A 22,644-nucleotide genomic window follows, 5' to 3' on the forward strand; every position below is an offset into this window, starting at 1 on the left:
AATTCTACTACCTGGGTACTTAATGACTTGTGTACAAACTCTCTTAAACTCTTCTTGTGATGATCTTCAATTTATGCCCCTTGGTTACCAAACCATCAGAATTTTTCCCCCTCTATCTTACCAAATCCCTCATGCTTTAGAGCACTTTTATCAGAGATCTCTGTTAAATCTTCTCCATTGGACTGAAAAAATTTACAGTTTCTATAGGAGAACAAGAGGGCAGGTTTAAGATAATTGGCATAAAGTAGTAATGGAGACATGGGCAGAATCTTTGGCTCGACGTGTGGGGACAGGGCCCGTTCGCTGAGGCATGATGCACGGTAACATCAGGCGTGCGTCCCAACGTCACCACACATCATTCAGATTTTCAGTTCGGCAGGCGTGCACCTGACTCGGCTGTGCGCCCGCCGAACTATCAAGGATCTATTAAGGCCAGTTAACTATCAATTAAATCAATAGACTGAACTGCCCATCTAACCTTAAGGTTGGTGGGCAGGTGAAGAGCCCAGACGGCCTTCGCATTTTTCATGGAATCTCATCCACTGTGGGATGAGGTTGCATGAAGGTTTTTAAAGTCGTGAAAATTTTAAATAAAATTAAGACATGTCCCAGTTCATGTGACAGTTTCACATGAGGGGATATGTCTTAAAATTTTTTTATTAAATTTTTCTGAACTTAAACTAATCTCCCTGAAGCAGCTCTGTGCCTCAGGGAGATTTCTGCATTCTTTCACACGCATGCACGAAAGAGCACAGGCAACCCCTCCCAACTGTATAGAGCGTGCTCAGCGCTTTCAGGTGTGCGTCACACTGGGCGGGCCTTAATTGGCCCGCCCACATAAAATGGTGGCGCACAGCCAATCTTGGGTGGCGACCGGCTGCACGCATACTCGCACCCTCTCCTGCCCACCCCCGAAGGGGAGAAAATTCTCCGCATGAGGAGAAACTTTTCCATGCAGCAAGTGGTTGGGATCTGGAATGCACTGTCTGAGAGAGTGTGGTGGAGGCAGTTTCAATCGAGGCATTCAAGAGGGAATTAAATTATCTGAGAAGTCAGAATGTGTAGGGCTATGGGGAGGTGGTGGTGGTGGTGGAGTGGCACTAGGTAAATTGTTCCTTTGGAGCTCCAGCTCAGTCACAAAGGGTCGAATGGCCTCCTCCTGTCCTGCAACAATTCTGTGATTCTCTCAGAACCTTTCATCCTTGGAATCATCATAATAAATGTGTTCTGTAGCATATCTTTCCTATCCCATCCCTACAGTATGATAATATGATATGCAAAATTGAAAGCCTAAGGATTTTATTCCAGTAAAATTTCCACTTGATTACATTGCTGCCCTTTAAGATTTGTCACTCAATTTGTTTTTAAAGTGCTTTCTGAAGTAAAACAAATTATGAACAAAATTCACCCTGTTGTAAGGATCTTTTTGACTCTGCTGGGTCAAAGCCTGACCACCAGAAAGTAGCATGCTCCAATATGTATTTGTTGGCATCTTGATCATGGAGTTTTAGGAACTGCAGGAGTTTACGTAACGTGAACTCCTGCATGTGCACATTTTGCTTACATCAGGCCTCCAAATGTGTAGAGTTGGCCAGCTAGGTGCAGAGTGAAAAATATGGGGGAAGGTATAACCAGGGTCCAGGGTGTGAGCTGGTTACAGAAGCAGGAAGAAGTTGTTTCATTTCAAAGTTCCTGTGTAGGCTAACAAAAAAAATTGTATGTGATTAATTTTATTTTGGAGGGCAAGATGATAGGTGGTTGTATCTCATTTTGTATGCTGGAATATTATGTAGAGCAATTTTGTGTAAAAAGTTCAAGATTTAATGTAATATGACAGGTACATAATGATGTAAAAATAATAACTGGAAAGGAGAAAAACAGACTTTTAATATTTAACTAATGAGGAAGAAAAAATTGATTGACTGCTCAACATTAGTCTTGATGACTCAACAATCACAATATAAACAAGCTATATATTAGCATCAATCGCAAGAAATATCCTGTTCTTAAAAACTATCAAAATCCCTTGCACTAGGAGATTTATATTAAACAGTGTGTGTGGCTGTATCAATCTATTGTGAATAATCCCTCTTCAGCTATTCCTATATCTCCTGCATGCAGGTTTGGTCATCCTTTCTTCAGCATTTGTCATTTCTACTTTGATGTGTCACAATGTGATTCTTCATGATCCCCTTTGCCAAGCACTCAAGTTCCTTTTTTATTCTTTTAATCACTTTATACTCACATCAACTTTTCTTTGTTAAAATTAGCAACAAGAAATGTAGCTCAATGTCCTTTTATATGTTTTATTTTGCATTAAATTTAAGCTGAACAATATACACTGCTATGACTCAAGTGCTTATCTTCCAAATGTGCCAACTCTATTAAATCAAGGAACATTGCTGTGTCTCACTAAAAGGGAGCGGCACATTAAGGAATTGGATAGCTCTGCAAACAGGTTTCTTTTTGACCTTTTCCATAAGTTGAAGCACCTCATTATGATAAGAGCTCCACGACAGCTTAAGCAAAAAACAATTACTTTAATTTTGAAGTCAGTCAATGTTAGTCAAGGGTGACATTGGAAGTTGAGACCATTGAAATATACCTTACCACAGATCCAGAATTCATTCGAGTCCGATTGTTATGTACACAGTAAGCTGTGCAAGTGTTCCACTTATAGTTTCTTGTTGTGGCAGATAAGGAAAAGGAGTAACAGCTAGTCACTGCAATTATCCTTCGCCTATTTTTTCTGCTATAATGGTAACCAAAATTGGTTTACCATTGATTACAACGGTAAACAAAATGTAATAGCAGTAAAAATTATTATACTTGTACAGGATCCGCAACAGTGTGATTCAATTTGGTTTTGATTTCAAAACATGAGTTTAAGTTTATTCTTAACAAATTTAGAAATTGGCAGCTTGATATATTTACATTATAAATGATTAAACCAAGCTTAAATACAAATCCAATGTGCTTTTGAACATTAATGAAGGATAATCAGTGCCTCACTGGTGAAACAAGCAGAAACCTTCCCCAAATATGCAGCCAATTTCTATTTTCATATTTCTGGGCAGGACAGTAGTTCATTCAGATAATTATGTTTGTAATGCAAAATATATTTAAATAGAATGCTAAATCATGAACAATATAATGTAGAATTCCTTCCACAAGCAAAGATGATCTTGAATATTTGCAATTTTATCATTTATCAGGTCAATCTCACTTGCAGAATAAATACTGTCATTTAAAATTTCACAGAATATTATCTCAGTACTGCTGAAAGCTCAATTCTGAAGGCAACTTGCTGGTCTCAATTTATTTCATGGTGAGGGGGAGTTAGTGTTGGGCAAGGAAAAATAAAAGTATTGCACAGAACGAATTCTTAATAGGCTGGTGTAAATTCTCCTTCCCTACTTTTCAAATAAACTCCCACCTCTCCCAAAAGAATCATGCTTCCTTAGATTGTAGATCCTTAGAAGCAATAGGTAGGAACCAATAGGACATCAGGTCAGTGCCTTTCATCATGTACTGATGAAGGTGTCAAATTTCCAACTGCCCTTGTCAGTGTTTTGAGAGAGACTACCTAGTTGATATTCATCAAGAATCAACTATATATATTGAACTGTATATTTTTTCTTAACTACAAGTACAATTAAAGGTATCTTCTCAAGAAAGCTGAGTGATATTGTTAAAACGTTTTATTATTGTAGCTACCCCAAGTGTGCCTTTCAAAATTATGAAGAAAACCTGAAAAAGCCCATAGTGCACTCTGTTTTTAAACCTTGACTAGACAAAAAAGTGATTATAAAAATAAAATGACTGAATAATATATCCTTCTTTTCTCCTGGTTCTCAACTTGTATATTCACATTTTACTTAAACAACAAGATTTAAAAAACGGTTTAAATTAGCTTTGCAAAATAACCTACCAAAATAATTCACCACCACCTTCTCAAAGGCAATTAGGGAAGCGGCGCCTACATCCCATGAACCAAAGAAAAGCTGAAAACATTCAGAGGACCTCATTTATGTGATGAATGAGAGCAATGGGGAAAATATATGAAACAAACAACAATTGTTTATGCATTACTTCTCAGCAGTTTAAGATGTGTATTTCCCTGAAACAACACCCAATATGTCCACAAGGGTTGGTTTCATTCAATCTAAACCGTCATGCCCTCAAAAGCTTGGAGGTTGAAAGATGTGTTCAATAAGCCCTGCAGCTCTGTGAGGTGAGTGTTCTTGTTACCTGTGGCTGGGGCTGGTGAAGGGTCACGCCCAACATACCTGTAAAAGACGAATAAGTCAGTTTAAACGGAGTGAAACTTGATGTGAGCCCCCAAACAGCTGAACATAAGTATAAAATGTATGCTCTTTACCTGAAAAATGTTCACAATGTGCTCTCCTAAAATTTGAAACGTACTCTTGGGGGAGAATTTTCATGTCGGCGTGCGTCCTGACAACACTGAGTCATTCAGATTTTTCGTTCAGTGAGCGCGCGCCAGAGGCAGCTATGTGCCTGCTGAACTGTCAGAGGCCTGTTAAGGCCATTAAAAAGCCAATTAAACTAATCATTAACACTGCCCGTCCAACCTTAAGGTTGGCAGACAGGCAAAGAGCCAAAGCGGCCTTCGCATTTTTCAGGATACCTCATCCACAGGTGGGATGAGGTTTCCTGAAGGTTTAATAAAATCTATAAATAATTTATTCACATTTCATAAACATGTCCCAGCTCATGTGACACTGTCCCATGAGGAGCCGTTTAAATAATTTTATTTTAGCTTTATTTCAAACTTTCAACACGAACTTAATCTCCGAGGCAGCTCTGTGCCTTGGAGTTTTCTGCACCTTTTCGTGCGCATGCGTGAAAGAGCGCAGGCCCTGACTCTCCCTCCTCCTGCACAGGTAGCATTGAGCGCTACCGGGTGTGCGTCACGCTGGGCGGGCCTTAATTGGCTCGCCCATGTAAAATGGTGGCGTGCAGCTGATTGCGGGCAGCAATCGGCTCCATGCCCAGCCACATCTGCTCCCAACCAACCCTCCTGACAGGCAGAAAATTCTGCCCTTGTAATTATTTGGGGATCTGGATAAACAAATACCACTGATAAGAAGAATATAACGATAACCAAGAGTCTAATTAAATTTAATAACCAGTAAGGATGCTTGAAATTGAAGATAGCTTGAAAAGACAGGCTAAGAAAAAAATGCCCACACTAAATTTCAAATGCTGACTAAATAAGGCTATTAAATATTAATTTCTGCGACTGCATACCAGAGAAAGCCCAACACAATAACTGTGCAAATATAAAATAACAATAAAGCACTGGAAATATTCAGCAAGTCTAGCAGAACCTGTGGGAAGGGAAAGAGAGTTAACGTTTTAATTTAAATATGACTTCTTTATAATAACTGTGCTTCTGAAATTCCCTTCTAAAAAGTGATGAAATAACGTTAAGCTTTTTTCTGGTTTATCGTATTTCCAAGGGATTGCAACAACATCCAGGAAATACAGAATTGAAATTTTATATTAGCATGGCTATTACGTTGGACTTTCTTTGGTATGTAGTTGCAGATATTTATATTTAATAGGCTTATTTAGCCATCATTTGAAAGTTGCCTTTCTTGTAACTTAAGAACTCTTAGACCCAAAATAATCTTTCCCACTTCTCTTTAAACTCTTCCCCTAATATCAATGCAGGACAGTCAAGCTGCACCAAAGGCACCTGTTGCCTCTGGGTCATGACAAGTTATGTTAAAACCTCTTCAAAACAAACAGGAGAAAGAAACGAAGAAAACTTATATTTATAGAATAACTCACCACTTCTTTCAGTCCACCTTTTGAATCACAGTGCTCCCTGAGTATTGCAATAAAGTGTTTGTCTAAATTATGCATAGGATTCCCCCATTAGCTCATGTAAAAACTTTACACTGTTGTAAAGAAAAAAGGCTTGCATTTATATAGCACCTTTCATTATCACAGCACATGCCAAAGCACCTTACAGCTAATGAAATATGGCTATTGTTTTAAAGTAGCAAATGCAGTAGCCAATTTGCATATGGCAAGGCCCCACAAATGGGAATGTTTTTTTTTAAAGAAAAGAGATATTAGTTTAATGGATCATCTGAAGGATGATACCCAACTCTCAATATTGCACCAGGAGTATCAGAATAGATCTTGTGCTCAAGTCACTGGAGTGTAGCTTGAACGCACAACCCTTCTGACTGAGACACAAATGCTATCAGAGCCACAGCTGACATATTCTGAATAGTCTTTTTACCTTAAAAGCTGTGCCACCACGTGCAAGTACTACCTGAACCAATGCCACACTCCAGTTTTATTCTCTCTTTTATAATCATTCATCTGTTTCTGAAGCAACATATTTAGAAAATGGAATGAAAAATCATTTAACTCGACATACTTACCAAACAGGCCTTTTAAACTGTACTGTCACTCTGAAACGAGGCCTCACATAGTCAAAGTAGCCTATGTTTTTGTGCTCCTCTTGGCACCAGGTGAGTTCAGCATTAGGATATTTGTCAATTTCCATTTTCAGCAGATCAAAGGGGAATGGTGATATCTGCAAAAAGGGAACATTAGAATACAGATAAAAACGTGAGAAAAATTTCACGTCATAACTAAACCTAAGTAAGTGTTATCTTTCCATCCTAAGTACAATACCGGAATGTTTTCTGAAAAAGGCATAAAACATTTTTGTCATTACAACTTGTACATCTTCAAAAGTAATTGTTGGGAAGGCTAATTATTTAAATGTCTGTGCAGATAATTTTATGGTGGCTCAGGGTGATGCCCTTGTGCAAGGTGTGGTTTTCATGTTACACAACTATAACTGCCCATTACCGATTGGATCACAATCTGGACATTTTTTTTTTAAACTATCAACTGAAACCATATAACCTGAAACAAAAAGTGCTTCAGTGACTGATTTAAAAAAAATATGGGTACCTTGAAATTGACCAGTTATATTATGCTTCATGTTTACTCACAAAATAGAATTACATTAAAAATCCTCCAACACGCAGAAAGAGTAATTTTTAGAGGAGTTTGAGAATATATTCTTTAGGGTAAAATCCCCTTTCACATGACCAGTCATCCTTGTGGCTTCTGAATGAACTTTAAATTGCAAAAGAGGCTGTTTTGTTCAAAGGGCTTGCACTTACACCAAGTACTAGGTTGACACTTGCCACTCAGTACCATTACAGAGAAAGAAATGGTGAAACTTTCATCCCTTCAGTCTAGGTTCAAGAAACGAGGACAGTGTGCAGATCCAACGTGCCAGTTCATTTTCTTCTCTCAGCATTAACTAAACCTGCAGAGGTTGCAGTCAAATGTGCAGATTACAGCACATTGCAATTATATTGGAGTGAAAAAAATAGGCCAGAGTTTTCTGCTTTTGAACTCACCACAGGGCGGTTGCTTTCATGAATGGAAAATCATAAATCAGGAAAGTGCAGAAGCCCATATAAAAAAATCTTATTTTTGAATTTAAAAAGTACCAAAATGTTATTTTGATAAATGAACACGAGAGCCATTTCTGAAAATCATAATACCCAGTCCTTTGCTTCCCTAAACTCCATTTAGACATTACCTGCTCCAGCCTAATGATAGCCACCTCCTTCTCCATTTTTCTGTTTATCCTTTCTTTTGCAAGCTCATAATAAACTTTGCCTGTGCAGAAAATCAGCCTCTTCACATGATTTGGATTTTGAGCCGCAAGCCCTTCATCAGAAATGATGCGTTGAAATGTTGTTCCTATGAAATATCAATGGTAATGATAACTCTTCAACATTGATTACCTTAGCTTGCTTCAAAACATGCATCATTGAACAAGGAGGCACGATGCATTATAATTGCACTGAAATTCTTTGTTTTTTTATTAAAAAAGTAGTGTTCAGTATGCAAAATTAATATAAACTGATCTGATGCTATACTTGGATGCTGGCGCATTGTTAATCTAAGAACTCCAACTCATAAGTAATTGTAAAGAAGTGCACTTATACATGGTTCATGATGGTGATTCATAAAGAATTCTGGGGTATTAAGTTGATTCTTTATCTTGCACTGAGATGACCAATCTTCGGAAGTCTCAGTGGAAACACTATCAAAAGTATATCACTTTTACAGTTGAGTTCTGGGCCAAATTTACAAGCGTATCAGTATAAAATCTGAAATATAAAAAGGTGGTGGTGTAGCCAGGATCTCTATGGGTGCTAAGGAGACTTTGTCTAATAATCTGAGTTGAAGTCAAGCTCCAGCCCCAAGGCTGAAAAGGAGAGTATTTCCAAGTTAATTGTGAAATGGTTTTATTAACATTTTTACACTATCATGTTCCTCTACCCATCATTCATTAACCTTAGCATAACAAATATGGATGCTGTATGGCTGCTACATTAAATATATCGACCCTGAAACTCGATCATGCCTGGTAATACAAGGGCTCATGTGCCTGTTCATGTGGCCCTAGACAGCATGTTAAATGGCTGTTGGGATTTAATTTAAATGAAGCAGCCAGCTCTGCCTATTGATGGCACATCTGTTTTGGGAAGGGTGAGATGGAAACCACTTAATGGCAGACAGCATCTCTTAAAAGGAGGAGTGCACACTGGTTGCATTCAGCAGGGAAACTTCCCAAATTGAAGACACCTGGGAGAGGTCCAGACTGGGCACTCAGGTTCTGATGTTGCTTTGGAGGCCCTGGCCCATGCAATTGGCAAGAGAATGGAGTTTCTGCTCTCCTCCAGTGGGCAGTTATCCCAGGCATCATCTCTGCCAAAGTTTGTGGTGGAGGTCAATGCCAGTAGTTTAGTTCCCAGGACATGGCAGTAATACAGGTTTGTTAAGGTAAGAATGCTGCTCTTACTTTCTGCTCACACCTTCAACCTCACTATTAACAATACTTCCTTTCCCTAGTTTGCCTTCACTTTCTTATAATCATTGACCAAACTTCACTCCAACTCCTTCTCCTCAGTCACAAACTCAACACTAGTGCAGCTCTCACTTCTTACATATTGCGCATCAACTGTTGAAACACGGAAGGCAAATTCTCTCAAACCTAATGAGACTATCAACAACGCACATCCTTCTTTTTTGCCCAAGGGCGTGCACACTAGGAGGGGGAGCTCATCTACATATCCAATGCCCACAGAAGAAACAGTGTTAGCCATCACAGGCAGGGAGGGAGTTGTTGCTGTGACATTACCTTCTTACTTCAATCTCATTTTATGTACTCTGCGTAGCAAAATTTAGCTGCCATCAGCTATTTCTTCTCTGCTCTGCATTCATACTAAAGTCTAACCCTCACTCCTGTATTTCATTTCAGGTACTGAAAATGTGGTTATACCTCTACCACGTCTGGAAGAGGTTAGTTTACCTAAAGGTGCAGTGTCACTCAACCTGACCCGAGCTGGCACTACACCAGAGATCAGCAGCATATGGACTTTAGAAGTTAGGCTAGAGGAGGGTTCTTAATCTGATCACTGGCCAAGCTTAGGACCCTTATTTAAATGTTTTAAGCACACTTGGCCCCACTGAATGTCTAGGCCCTGAACCTTTAGGTACCAGAGGGCTAATCCAATAATTTCAACGTTGGGAAAAGTACAGAATAATGTAACTTGAATATCTTAGGATAATGGGGGGGGGGGGGTGCCATTAATTGCACAAGGGCACAATTAGACACCTTTTAAACGTTTTCAAATATTACATAATTTATGAAGAAACTGACTACTGTACTGCCATGAAACTAATAAATGTTTCTATGTAATTTTTAAAGTCATTTTAGTGGTTTAAAATCAGGTTACCCACAGGTGATGACTGAATACTGAAAACTAAATGCACCAGCTTACCATTGGTTCTTGGAAGATTTTATACTTCGCAATATGCAAATGAGTTTGAGTGGAAGCTGGAGCAAAAACTTCAGTGCAGAAAACAATGCAATTCACCATGGTTATTGACTGTGCCCAAAACTGAAACTTCACCCGTAATGTCAGTTTCTAAATTTTGAAAATTCTTTCTAAAGCTGTTTGTAAAACTGTATTGTTTTGATAAGTTTTGCTCTTAGAGTCAAAAAGTACCTGTTTTCATTTCATCAAAATGGGACCTGGCTTCCGGATGTCTTAGCAGAGATTTTGGCGTGAGGATAATCAACTGAAACAGGAAGCGAGTCAGAAGAAGTTTAAAATAAATATGAAGCGCAGAACATTAATGTTGCATGCAAAAATTAACACAGCATGCTAGTGATGTACTATGACAGTAGTTGGTCATGTGTAACTTAAAATCCTTAAAAAGGGTTTTCTTAAAATAATAATTTTCTGATGAAATTATAAATGATTATGACCATAAGGTAAGTTTTTATACCGGCTTCCTAAATGGTAGTAGAATCTGTCTCCTCAACACATGAAAGTAGCTTGCTGGTGTGGAGCAGTTTACTATAATCCAATTGCACTCAAACAGTTGCCTTACTTCGAATTCTTCAGTATATTTCTGAGGAAAAAGTCATAGTATTCATAAAATTCAGATGTAAATATTTTGCTACATGATTTCTAAGTTTTCTTCAGAAATATTAATTAAGCCTACTTCAAGCTATCACTTGCCTTCATACTTTCAGAAAACCATCATAATAATCATACAGCAATACATTTTTTAAAGAAAAAGTTCTAGCTGAAGCACACTGTAATGTTAGTTTACACAGCTTTGAGAGATTATACCTCAAGTTCTCGACCGGAACTTGAACAGGTCAATCAGAATTCTTACTGCATTGAAAACCAAGAGACTGATCCTAACTCAGTCATTAAAATATTGCATTCATACTGGCATTTTTTGTTCAAGAATTGCCTTTTGAAATTTTTGTTAATTATTCATTTTTAACATAACTTAGAGAAACAAATTAAATGGTGTATCCTGCTGTGACCTTGATAAAAAGCAAAAAACTGCAGATGCTGGAAATCCAAAACAAAAATGCATTGATGACACCAGAAGCAAATCAAAGTAAAACTTTTAATCCATTTAGGAAGTATTTTGGTCAAAACAATGATAACTGCTGTTGCCAGTAAAGCAGTCTGTGTACTGCAGTCCAGTACTGCATTTTTGCTCTACACAAGCATTATGGTTAATTTATCTGGTTTTGAAACAAAAGTGCAAACTGCAAGGGCTATCTGTTGCTATGGTTTATAATGGATGCTTGCCAACAGCTTTTTAATGGCCTTAACTAAACACAACACAACTGAATGCTTCAATGTATTCGTTAACCAAAGAACACACAAAAGTAAAAATACATAAATCCAGCAATCTTCCTTAATTTTCCTTCAGCAATTTTTAGTTTGTGCAATGATTCAGTACTTGAAAACAGCACTGAACACTGAAAATCTGAATTGAAACAACTCACACTTATCCAAATCAGTTTAATTTAGATCAATGAGGACAATATATACTGCCTAATTTAGTGAACAGTACACAGATTTTTGGGGATATGCCTTTTGATAGAAATTAGTTGAAGGGATTCAAACTTCAAATTGAAATGGTACAAAAAAAGCAGTTTAGCATCGGAATTCATTTAACTGTGATACATCAGCATAGGAGCTTAAACTAAAATTAAGAGATTCAACAATCATTTGGTTCAGTATCTAAAAGGGTTGGAGGTCTTGTGGCGCAGTGGAGTGTCCCTACCTCTGAGCCAGAAGCTCCAAGTTCAAGTCCCACTTCAGGACTTGATGGCCACAGAAGGTGCATTCATATGACCAAACAGGTCATAGCAACTGCAGTACCTTGCCAAGCCTAGTCATGGAACAATCCAAGGAAGTCCATGGCTACCAACACCCTCTTAGCTGAAGGAAGAGGAGGATCTAAGGGAAATTCATTGTATCCATGGCACCTCTTTCCTTCTTTGCAGGTTGCTCCATGAATAAGCACCCCTCCCTTAGATGAACTGATGAAACAGCCTGGCCTGTGGACTTCTACACGACCATCACCAATTTAACTCCATAATTAACAAGGGCAACCTGCAGCTTGTTGAGCTGGATAAAGTTAGTCCCAACTTCTCCCAACTACAGAACGTCTCAATTTATTTGTAGCAACTTGGCTGGGAAGTGATAAAAGTCACAAAGTTCAAGTGACTCCAAAATTTCCTTTTACTTGACTATACATATGCCTTATTTCACTAAAAAGTGAAATACTGCAGGTGCTGGAAATCTGAAATAAAAGTAGAAAATGTTGGAAATATTTGGCTAGTCAAACAGCAACGTTGGACAGAGAAACAGGGTTAATGTTTTGGATCAATGACTTTTCATCTCTTCCACTGGTGTTTATTAATTAGTTGTTTGATAGTACAAAGCTTGAGTATTGCTGAAAAAAGGCAATTTTTGTCAAAGCTTTTCACCTTGCACCCATCACCCATCACCCATGTACAATTCACAAGAAAATACCAATGTCAAGAGGAAACAACATTTATACTGTATGAGAAGACAGTACTGATTGTTTGACAAATGGACTCTGATTAGTAGAGTTATTGCCATGGAGAATGCATCAGTTGATGGTGACTGACAGTTAACTGCCAAGCGTTTGAAATTTAAACCAGGCTGCTTAACTCTGATCGATCAAGGCATTGCCCTCAGGAATGAACCAGGAAATGGCTGTCCCTTCTGTTGTTCAGCTGAAACAGGCACAATGTTCTTCCTGTCTGTAAAGGGCAGGGCCCTGTGTATTAATATATGCAGCTTCCAGTACATGCAAATACACCACACTGCAAGCCCGACAATCTTAAATTGGTTCTTAGTGTACTGAGGATTATTTAGCAAATAATGATCCAATGGTGGAATCACATCTAATGTTGGACACTATTTTGAGTTTTGCAAGCACAGGCTGGTTGGGTACGGTCCGTACCTTGCCCATTGCGAAAAGAGGAAGGGACAGCATTAACAACTTTAATTACTTTCTTTGAGGCCTTAATAGGCCTTCAGCAGTTCGGCGAGTGCACAGCCGACATGGCTGTGTGCCCGTCGAGCTGGCAATCTAAATTATGCTCAGTGATGTCGGGACGCCTGCCCAATGTCACCGTGTGCCATTTTACGGTTCGGGAAGCAGGCCCCACCCCCGTTCACCAACAGGAAAGTTCTTCCCAAGACTCCCCTATTTTTAAACTCCAACCCCTGAGCAATTCAGGCCAAAATTCCATTTGCCTTAATTACTTGCTGCACCTGCATGCTAACTTTTTGTATTTCATGCACAAGAACACCCAGATCCCTCTGAGCTGCACTTTTTTGGAGTTTCTCTCCATTTAAATAAAAGACTACCTTTTGATTTTTTTCCTACCAGAGTGCACAACCTCACACTTTAACCCCTTGCAGATTCCTTATGCCCTCATTACAACATGCCCTCCCACCTATTTTTGTATTGTCAGCAAATTTGGACACATTACACTCTGCCCCACTCCCCCTCCCACCCCCCTCCAAGCCATTAATATAAACTGTAAATAATTGAGGCCCTAGGACTGTTCCTTGTGGCACTCCACTAATTATATCTTTCCAACCTGCAACAGACCCATTAATCCCGACTGTCTTCTTAGTATTAACCAATCTCAATTCATATTAACCCCAATATCTTGTGAAATAACCTTTTATGTGGCACCATATCAAATGCCTTCTGGAAATCCAAATACACTTTTTCTATCAGTCCCCTTTATTAACTCTGCTTATTATATCCTCAAAGAACTCTAGCAAATTTGTCAAACACGATTTCCTTTTCACAAAACCATGCTGACCCTGTTTGATTGCATTAAGCTTTTCTAAGTGTTCTATTTCTTCCTTAATAATTGACTCTAGCATTTCCCAACGACAGATGTTAGGCTTACTGGCCTATAATTCCTGCTCTATGTTTCCCTCCCTTCTTGACAAGGGGCTTCATGTTAGCGGTTTTCCAATCCGTGGGACACCCCCCCCCCCCCCCCCCGCCCCCAGAATCCAGTGAGTTCTGGAATATTTCGACCAACGCCTCCATTGTCTCTGCAGCCACTTCCTTTAAGGCCCTTGGATCCTTGCGACTTGTCTGCCATTAGGCCCATTAGTTTGTCAAATACTTTGTCATTTGTGATAGAGACTGTTACAAGATCTTTCCTCCCATTTGCTCCTTGCTTATCTGATATCTTTGGAATGTTTATACTGTCCTCGAACATGAAGACCAATACAAACTATTGGTTTAAATTATCTGCCATTTCCCTCTTCCCCATTATCAATTCTCTAGTCGCATCCTCCAAGGGTCCCATACTCACTTTAGCTACTCTCTTTTTATATACCCATGGAAGCTCTTATTGTCTGTTTTTATATTTCTTGCCAATATACTTTCATAATCAAAGGGATTTCATTCGATTGCTCCATTCCAAAGATGAATTTGAGTGCAGGATAGACCCCATTAAGAAATACAAGGCAATTATTACATGCATCTGCGGATTTAAATATAGCAAATGTATAATCCACATATCGGAAATATGCAAGATGTAGAAGGTTGGGTGTCATTCCATCGAAATCATGTTTCTCATGGAACCCAACAAAGATGTTTGCGAGAGCTGGGCCTAAAGGGGATATATTTTACATTTTAGTAGGCGTTATGGATTTAAATCATCTGACTTACCCTCACTGCTTTTTATTTAAAGGAGCAATGTATGCAATTTTTGCAGTTGAAGTATTCACATAATGCTGGTTGATACAAAACCTGAGGCACCAGATTTTTGCTTATTTAATGAAAGAGAATAGATTGTAAATCTGATTTGAGATAGTATAAAAATAAAACCTGAATGAGGGAATACAGAGTACTCTTAAAGGATTATGTTTGATTCAGGTTATGCCCTTTATATTTACAAGCAGCAGGGTGAATATCACTTTAACCTTTTCATTTCAAAGATTCAACTTGTACTTTACATAGATAATGAAGATGCTTCAAAGCTGGTTAACAATTAATACTGTCATTGTTTTCTGCATAATCACTTTATTCTGAATGTTTTATTTTATGTGGATGCTTTTTCACCATTACATGTTTTTTGTGGTTACACAAATAGAATAATGGACAGATATTTAAACTCACAGGATATACATCTGAATCTTCAATGCACATCTGTAGGAATCGTTCTGGTCTGGCTGAAGAGTGCTCCGGACCCTAAAAATTATAAACGGCTAATTAAATAATTAGTATCAATGGGAAATTAACATACTCTGAAATGAGATAAATAGTTGGAATACATCACAGTGGGGTAATTTCTTAGAACAGGCAACGGAACTTAAATGATTCAATACCCTTAGTCATCAAATCACAATTTTCCAATTCATGCTACCAGCAGACAAGGGGCTTTGCTTAATTTGGATATTATCTGAATTTCAAGATTGTTAGAGCATTTAATCTTTATAGACATTTTTGATAGATAAGAGTTGTAAGCCATCTGCAATTCACCAATATTCAGTGATATTAGTGGGTACTGTGACAAAAATGAACCTTGGGAACAAGTAAGGGAGGCCAGATAGATACGGTAATTGGTGAGAAGAGAGAAAAATGCTACTTAAAGGAAATTATTTGTATTGTAACTTAGCCAAACAAATGAAAATTTGTTACTGTAGCAATGAAGACTGGACAAAACAGCCCACTTAATCACACCCCATCCACCACCTTAAACATTTACTCCTTCCATCACCAGTGTACAGTGGATGCAGTGAGTACCAGATGTACTGTAGCAACTCGTTAAGGCTACTTCAAAGACGCAACATCTGCCACTTAGAAGAACAAGGGAAGCAATTTTTTTTCATTTGTTTACGGCATTGAGCCTCACTGGCTAGGCTAGCATTTATTGCCCATTTCCAATTCCCTCAAGGTGGTGGTGGTGGGCTGCCTTCATGAACCACTGCAGTCGTATGGTGTAGGGACACCCACAGTGCTGTTAGGAAGGGAGTTCTAGGATTTTGACCCAGTGACAGTGAAGGACGACGAAATAAGTCAGCATGGAGAATGGCTTGGAGGGGACTTGCAGGTGGTGGTATTCCCATGCGGGCCAATTAAGAGAGAGAGGGGGATTCCCTGCACTGGGAATGCACTATTGTGCATGCGCGTGAAAGAGTGCACAGATCTCGCTGATGCAAAGTGCTGCTTCAGGGAGGCTGGCTCAGGTTTCAAACAGTGAATAAAGTTGAGTAAAAAATTATTGACATGTCCCCTCATGTGAAACTGTCACATGAGCTGGGACATGTCAATTTCTTTTATTTAGACATTTCATACAAATTTTAATACCCTCATGAAACCTCATCCCGCCTGAGGATGAGGTTTCAAGTGTTTTCTGAAGGCCGCCCGCCCTCTTCATCTGCCTGCCAACCTTAAGGTTGGATGGGTAGGTCCATTAATCAGTTTAATTACATTTTTTAATGGCCTTAATAGGCCTTTGACAGTTCGGTGGGTGTGCAACCAATTCAGCCACGCGCCCAGTGAACTGAAAATCTGAATGACGCCAGGACGCACGCCCGACTTCACCCCGTATCATTTTATGCGTCAGCAAGCGGGCCCCGCCCCCCGCTCGCCAACCGGAAGATGCAGCCCCTAATTCTAGATTCTCCCACAAGAGGAAATAGCCCCTCCACATCCACGTTGTCAAGACCCCTCAGGATCTTGTATGTTTCAATCAAATCTACTATGATTAGGTTAAAGAGCACACACCTGCACTGGTACGTGTTTCAACCTGCGAAGAAAAAGACGATAACCCAAAGTGCAGGGCAGAACCACAGTTGTAAAAAAAAAAAAATGATAAAGCAAGTCAAAGTAATGACAGGATAATGCCAGGCTTGGGTTGTAAACGACTGAATGTTATAGGAGCAAGTAGAGATGGGGACTTCAGCAGGATGAGAGAAAATAGGTTTGAGTAGCAGACTTTAAAATAAGTCTTGTTACAACATTCTGGGAGCTCAAGAGAGGAGGAAAATTGTGCAGGATAACATTTTTGAAGCTTAGAGTGAAGAGGACAGAAATTCAGAAAAGCACTAATCATAGTAATATTGAGAAAGAAAATCAAGAAAGGTTGTGTTAGAGGGGGATTGGAAATTAGGCGCAGGATTTTACAGTTGGCGTGCAGGGACAGGCCCGACACGCCGACGCATAAAATGACGTGCAATGATGTTGGGTAAGTGTCCCGACGCCTTGGTGCGGTCCCATGATATTTCGTTCGGCGGGTGCATGCCAGAGATGGCTGCACACCAGCCAAAATGTGGCCATTAAGAAAGTAATTGTGATTGTGAACGCTGCCCAACCAACCTTCATAAAGCCCAAGCGTCCTTTGCGTTTTTTAGGAAACCTCATTCGTGAGCGGGATGAGGTTTCCTAAACCTTTTATTAAATAAATAAAAACTTTTCCCTTAAAATAAAAACACGTCCAATCTCAGAGGGGACATGTTTAAATAAATTTTTGACCCATTTAATATTTCAATATCCATTCAATCTCCCTGAGGCAGCTCTATGCTGGTGAAAGAGAGCTGGCCCTGACTCTCCATCCTCCCCCCACTCGCACAGGTAGCACTGAGCGCTATCGATCACTTATTACGCCTTAATTGGCCCACCCAAAACGGCGGTGCGGAGACGATTGCGGGTGGCAAACGGCTCTGCGATCACCCCCACCTGCTCCTGCTGAGCCCGCCCGCTGCCTGAAAAATTCAGGCCTAGAGGTAGGAAAGGTTCCAATTATCGGGAAGGTATTATCTCAAATCTGATGCAGGAATGCAGGAAGGGTGCAAAAATGAGAGAAAAAGTGTTCAAATGTTGGATGGAGTTGGGTTTTATCATTAGTTAAGGGTTGTTGAGAAGATGCATTTTTTTTTTAAAAAAGTATGAGATGTTTAGCAATGAAGATGTGGAAGTTCATTTTGAGGTCTGAGGCGATCATCAAAAGGAAAAAAGGTGTTGGTTAACATTTAGTTAGAATTGAGAAAGATATGAAAAACTTGTGCCTTTGAAGAATTCATAACTAGATTTACATTGTTCAGTTGCAGGTGACATTTTACCTGATCTTATTCAACCTTAGTACTGCCATTGTCTTATAGATTCTGGCCCTTCAACATGATGAATTAAAGAAAACATGCAAAATTCTGAGCAGGAAACATGTAGGATAATAACCTTTTAATTTAATCAAACACCCTTGGGAGCAACCTGGCACTGGATTGGATTAGAGATATTGCTAGTTATCCTAACTGGCCAGTTTGCATAAATGATATATAATCACAAACAATTATTTACTTCTCCATTTTTATCAATGGACATCAGGTCATTTTGTACCCATGTTTATTTGCTTTTCCATTGCGCATGATCTTACATCAACGTCCATCTGCATTTTCTTAGATTGTTTACGATTTTTTGGCCAATTAATTTGCAGGATCCCATTCTGATCAGCAATTTAGTGTATGTATTTGCCTACATAATCACAGTCTCTTGATTGTAAAATAATTTATTACATTTGAAGCTCTAAGCCAATTTCTGTGAAGTGGCAAGATGTTTCCTACATTCATCCTTCTTTCACTGTTGTGTTTATAAGGGAGTAGATACTTAGCAATGAAAAAGGATATCATTGTTCAAAATGCTTTAATCGATGTGGTGAGAAAAATTTGGCTAATCTATCTGTTCAGTAATTTTGTTCATTAATTGTTTTGTTTTTCATTAACACGGAGCTTAGATACCAACGTAATTATCTTAAATATTATCTATTTTAAGCAAACTATCCTTATCCTAAATGGTTAATTGAAAGTCCAATATGCTGTTTACCCTCCATACAGCATTCGTGCTAAAATAGAGAATAACAGTGAATTTTGAAGAATGCACAAGTGTCCTTCTGAAGCTCAATAAATACTAGCAATGGACTATTGAGACGATTTTCAAGAACTGAGTAAAATTGATGTTTAAATTATGAGTAAACTTAAACCAACCCCAATTAAACAAAGAAGTATTCTTTGCTTTGATATTAAAATTCTCAGCCTTGTTTTCAAATCCCTCCATGGCTTTTTCCCTCCCTATCTCTGCGATCTCCTCCAGACTCAAAACCTTCAGATATCTGCCGCTCTCTAATTCCGGCCTCTTGAGCATCTATCGGTGGCCTTGCCTACAGTTGCTCAGGCCCTAAACTCTGGCATATTCTCCCTACGCCCCTCTCTGCCCCTCTACTTCACTTTCCTCTTCTAAGACAATCCTTAAATCATACCTCTATATGTCCTAGGGCAACATTCTCTCCCCCCTGTTTTGGGGGGGCGGGGGGGGGGGGGGGGGGGGGGGGGGGGGAGGAGAGAGGAGAAGTGCAGGAATGGCCACAGGCCTTCCAATTTGCAAAAGAGCATATAGATCTGAGGCAAGGTGCTGCCTCAGAGAGATCGTCTCCCATTTGAAAAACTTTAAATAAAGGTTTTTTAAAAAATTTCCCTGCCATGTGAGTGTCACATGTCCATATCTTTTATTGAAACCTTTAATAAAAGCTTAAATACCCTCACGAACCCTCATCCTGACCGTAGATGAGGCTTCATGCTTTTTCCAAGGCCTGTCTGGGCTCCCAGCCTGCCCACCAACCTTAAGGTTGGATGGGCAGGTCCAATCAGGTTAATTAGTTTTTTTAATGGCCTTAATAGGCTGTTGACAGTTCAGCTGTGCACCCGCTGAACTGAAAATCTAAACGACGCAGGGTAATGTTGATATGCATGCCTGACGTATCCCCGAGCCATTTTATGCGTCGGTGAGTGGGCCCCGCCCCCGCTCATTGACCGGAAGATGTTGCCCCCAATATCTTCTTTCAAGGCTCAATGTCACATTTTGTCTTATAATGCTCCTGTGAAATGCTTTGGTGCACATTATTAGGGTAAATAAGTTATTGTGAAGCTTAACAAAATGAAAACATTTTACAAGGGTTATATGACATAGGAAATTCTTGATTAAGTAGTCAATCAATATAATTTTACGTTTGCGTAATGAAGTGACAGCTCACTAAACGTGCATAATGTTAATGTTACATTTTGGTGGGTCAAAAAGAAAAACATCACAATGAAAATTAAGCATTAATTTGACATTGCATTTCAAGCAAGCAATCAACTGAAAAAACACTCAAAAGTTAAACCTTTGCTTGCTTTATGTGGAAATCCAATACTTTACTTACAAAATTAAGTGAAGAGAAATGTAAACAATTCTAATTATTATATCCATACAGGAAAGTTAGTTTGTAAGAAAACAGGCAATTTGTTAAAAAGCATCTTTGAATTTGCTCAGATACAACATTTTTTTAAACTTGCTAATGTTTTGTTACTTCAGATCATGGAGTCTTGGGTCTGGAGAATGCTTGTGATGCTTAGTCACTGTTACGATCCCCGTGGAGACCAATAACTGATTAAAAAGAAATTTAAGCTTCCAGTTCGTAGCTGAAAAGACGACTCAACAAGATTTCACATTTAAGACATTTACTGTAACACAGACAAAAGGACTATTGACTAAACACTACTTTTGTAAGCAACTTATACTTCAAACCACAGGACAGAAGTTTAACCTTCTGCTTTTAACAGCCATAAAACCCACATCACAAGTATACTTCACACTATCCCTTAAGTAGTCATTCAATTTTCCCGAACACATTATCCTTTAAGTTGTCATTCGATTTTCCCGAACCCAGCCTAAAGCGATTCTTAGCTCCCAAGAATTTATTTCTGTTTCCCAGATTGGTAAAATTTAACGGTGGACTTGTCTTTCATGGTGATGGTTTTTCCTGGAGGTTCTTCCTCAAGCGCAAGACAGATGAATCTTCCAGCCCTGTTTCAGATCCTCATGAATTTTCAATCTGAGCCTGAGCTCCCACCCACATTCCTGCACGGTGAACCATACATAGGCCTATAGCTGCTGCTGCTCTCTCCTTCTCTCCAGTGGATCCTGGAAGACTAAGTAACCTGTGATTTTCTGTAAAGTTATAGGAAAGTGTGCAACCCAACATCACAATGGCTTCCTCTGCACTCTATCCCACCTAAAGTCCATCATCATGGCAATGTGAATCACATGAGCCTTATATTCAGGTAGGAATACTGATTAGCTATTCTTTAGACCTCAATTGTATTCTATTATAGAAGTGAATGGACAATTTAAAGCATAACTTTTAGAACCTAACATTCTCAACACCTTCTTGGGACTTTGGAGACTATCAATCTAACCACTGGAAACACAGATGCTGCTGCCATTGTCTCCAAGTGTGAGCACCTTACACCTTCTCCCCAGCAAACAAATCGGGGACTTCCTTTAATCTTTAACAGATCCATCACTCAGCCATGTTGTCAGGCAGACTTCAGCACAGGTCACAGTCCCTTAATTTTACTCTAAATTAAAGACAGTCCCAAAACATAATCTTATAAACATTGTAACTGTAACACTACCAAGATGGAGCCATGCTTAACTTGGTCTGTCCTTTTAAGGTCACTGCTCAGGTCCTCGACGTGGTGTAATGGTCTAAACAGGGTCATCCATAGGCTAATTACAGGCCAAGTTCTGGAGATTGGCAGCTGCTATTAAATCCTCAGTTCCCAACCTCAGGGAAAGGCCAGATCAAGGAAAACAACAAGAAATAACCAGCTTTTGGTACCCTGAGCATAGAGCTTATCCATATGTATACACAGGCATACATAAAGCCGACCTTACCATCCCCTCCATTCCATGAGGCAGAAGCAGCACAATTCCATTGTTTCTAACCCACTTTGTTTGGCCTGAGCTTATGAACTGATCCAGGATGCACTGTGCAGTGTTGTTGAAGTCACCAAATTGAGCTTCCCAACACACCAAAGCATTAGGGTTAGCCATTGCAAATCCAAGTTCAAAGCCTAGAATCAGAAGACAAATCTAAGTTACTTAAAATACAAGTAACCACATTACAAAATATATTATTTCTTCAGTCCATTGACTCAAAGTTTAAAAATCATCACATTTGATAGCTTAAGTCTTAACTATTGGTTGAGACCAACGTGAAACAATGCATTCTAATTAATCATGGAATTTAAAAACAATAAATATATATCCTCCCTTGACACAAAAGTACCATAAAATATATCAATTTATTTTATACATAGGAACAATATTTTTCACTTTGCTACTTCTTGCAACAATGAAGGCAGCACCTTGTTAGATATGCACAAAAGCTTTTTATTTGCTTCATATTAAATAGTTCAGAACTTGAGCCCCAAAACAGAAAAATTCTGATTTCTTCAACCATCACTTCTTGAAACCACTAGTTGTTGGCAGCTTGACAATCCCTCTTCAGCTCCATCCCCATTTCTATAGTTTACAGTTTTTGTTTGCTTAAACAGAAGTGCTGATTACAACAGTTAGTTGCTTGGAGCAATTACTGAGCTGAACAAAGCTGAGGTAACATCAACAAGGATACAGTCATTAACCCACAGTATTTCAGCTTCATCTATACATTAGTTTAGCTCCATCAGTTTGCTGTGCTTGATATTGGCAACAACTCTATTTAAATATTATTTTTAAAAAATCAGGAACAAAGATTTTGAAATTCCGGACAATTCTTTATTTTTTTTTAAAAGGGGTAGTGAATATCAAACATGGTCTTTAAATTTAACTAATGCTTTCCATTGTTTTCCAATATTATAATGC

At 39.0% G+C, this 22,644-nt stretch overlaps 1 protein-coding gene across 5 annotated transcripts in view; it reads right to left on the minus strand.

The window, feature by feature from the left end:
* Window positions 1-2,292: 2,292 nt before the first annotated feature.
* The window catches only part of ogdhl (oxoglutarate dehydrogenase L), a 100,112-nt gene continuing 79,760 nt past the window's right edge, over window positions 2,293-22,644 (minus strand). For 4 of the 5 annotated variants that reach the window (XM_041176287.1, XM_041176286.1, XM_041176285.1 and 1 more), the window contains exons 17-23: window positions 21,676-21,854; window positions 15,088-15,159; window positions 10,375-10,500; window positions 10,092-10,164; window positions 7,610-7,773; window positions 6,426-6,580; window positions 2,293-4,289 (exon numbers count right to left, since the gene is read on the minus strand). In XM_041176287.1, coding sequence (XP_041032221.1) covers window positions 4,166-4,289; window positions 6,426-6,580; window positions 7,610-7,773; window positions 10,092-10,164; window positions 10,375-10,500; window positions 15,088-15,159; window positions 21,676-21,854 — 893 coding nt within the window. In that variant the 3' untranslated portion in view covers window positions 2,293-4,165. Of the gene's footprint in view, window positions 4,290-6,425; window positions 6,581-7,609; window positions 7,774-10,091; window positions 10,165-10,374; window positions 10,501-15,087; window positions 15,160-21,675; window positions 21,855-22,644 lie in introns of those variants that run through there. The other variant, XR_005941623.1, reaches the window with a different exon arrangement.

Source organism: Carcharodon carcharias, chromosome 28 (genome assembly GCF_017639515.1).
Source record: "Carcharodon carcharias isolate sCarCar2 chromosome 28, sCarCar2.pri, whole genome shotgun sequence".
Classification (NCBI taxonomy): Eukaryota; Metazoa; Chordata; class Chondrichthyes; order Lamniformes; family Lamnidae; genus Carcharodon; species Carcharodon carcharias.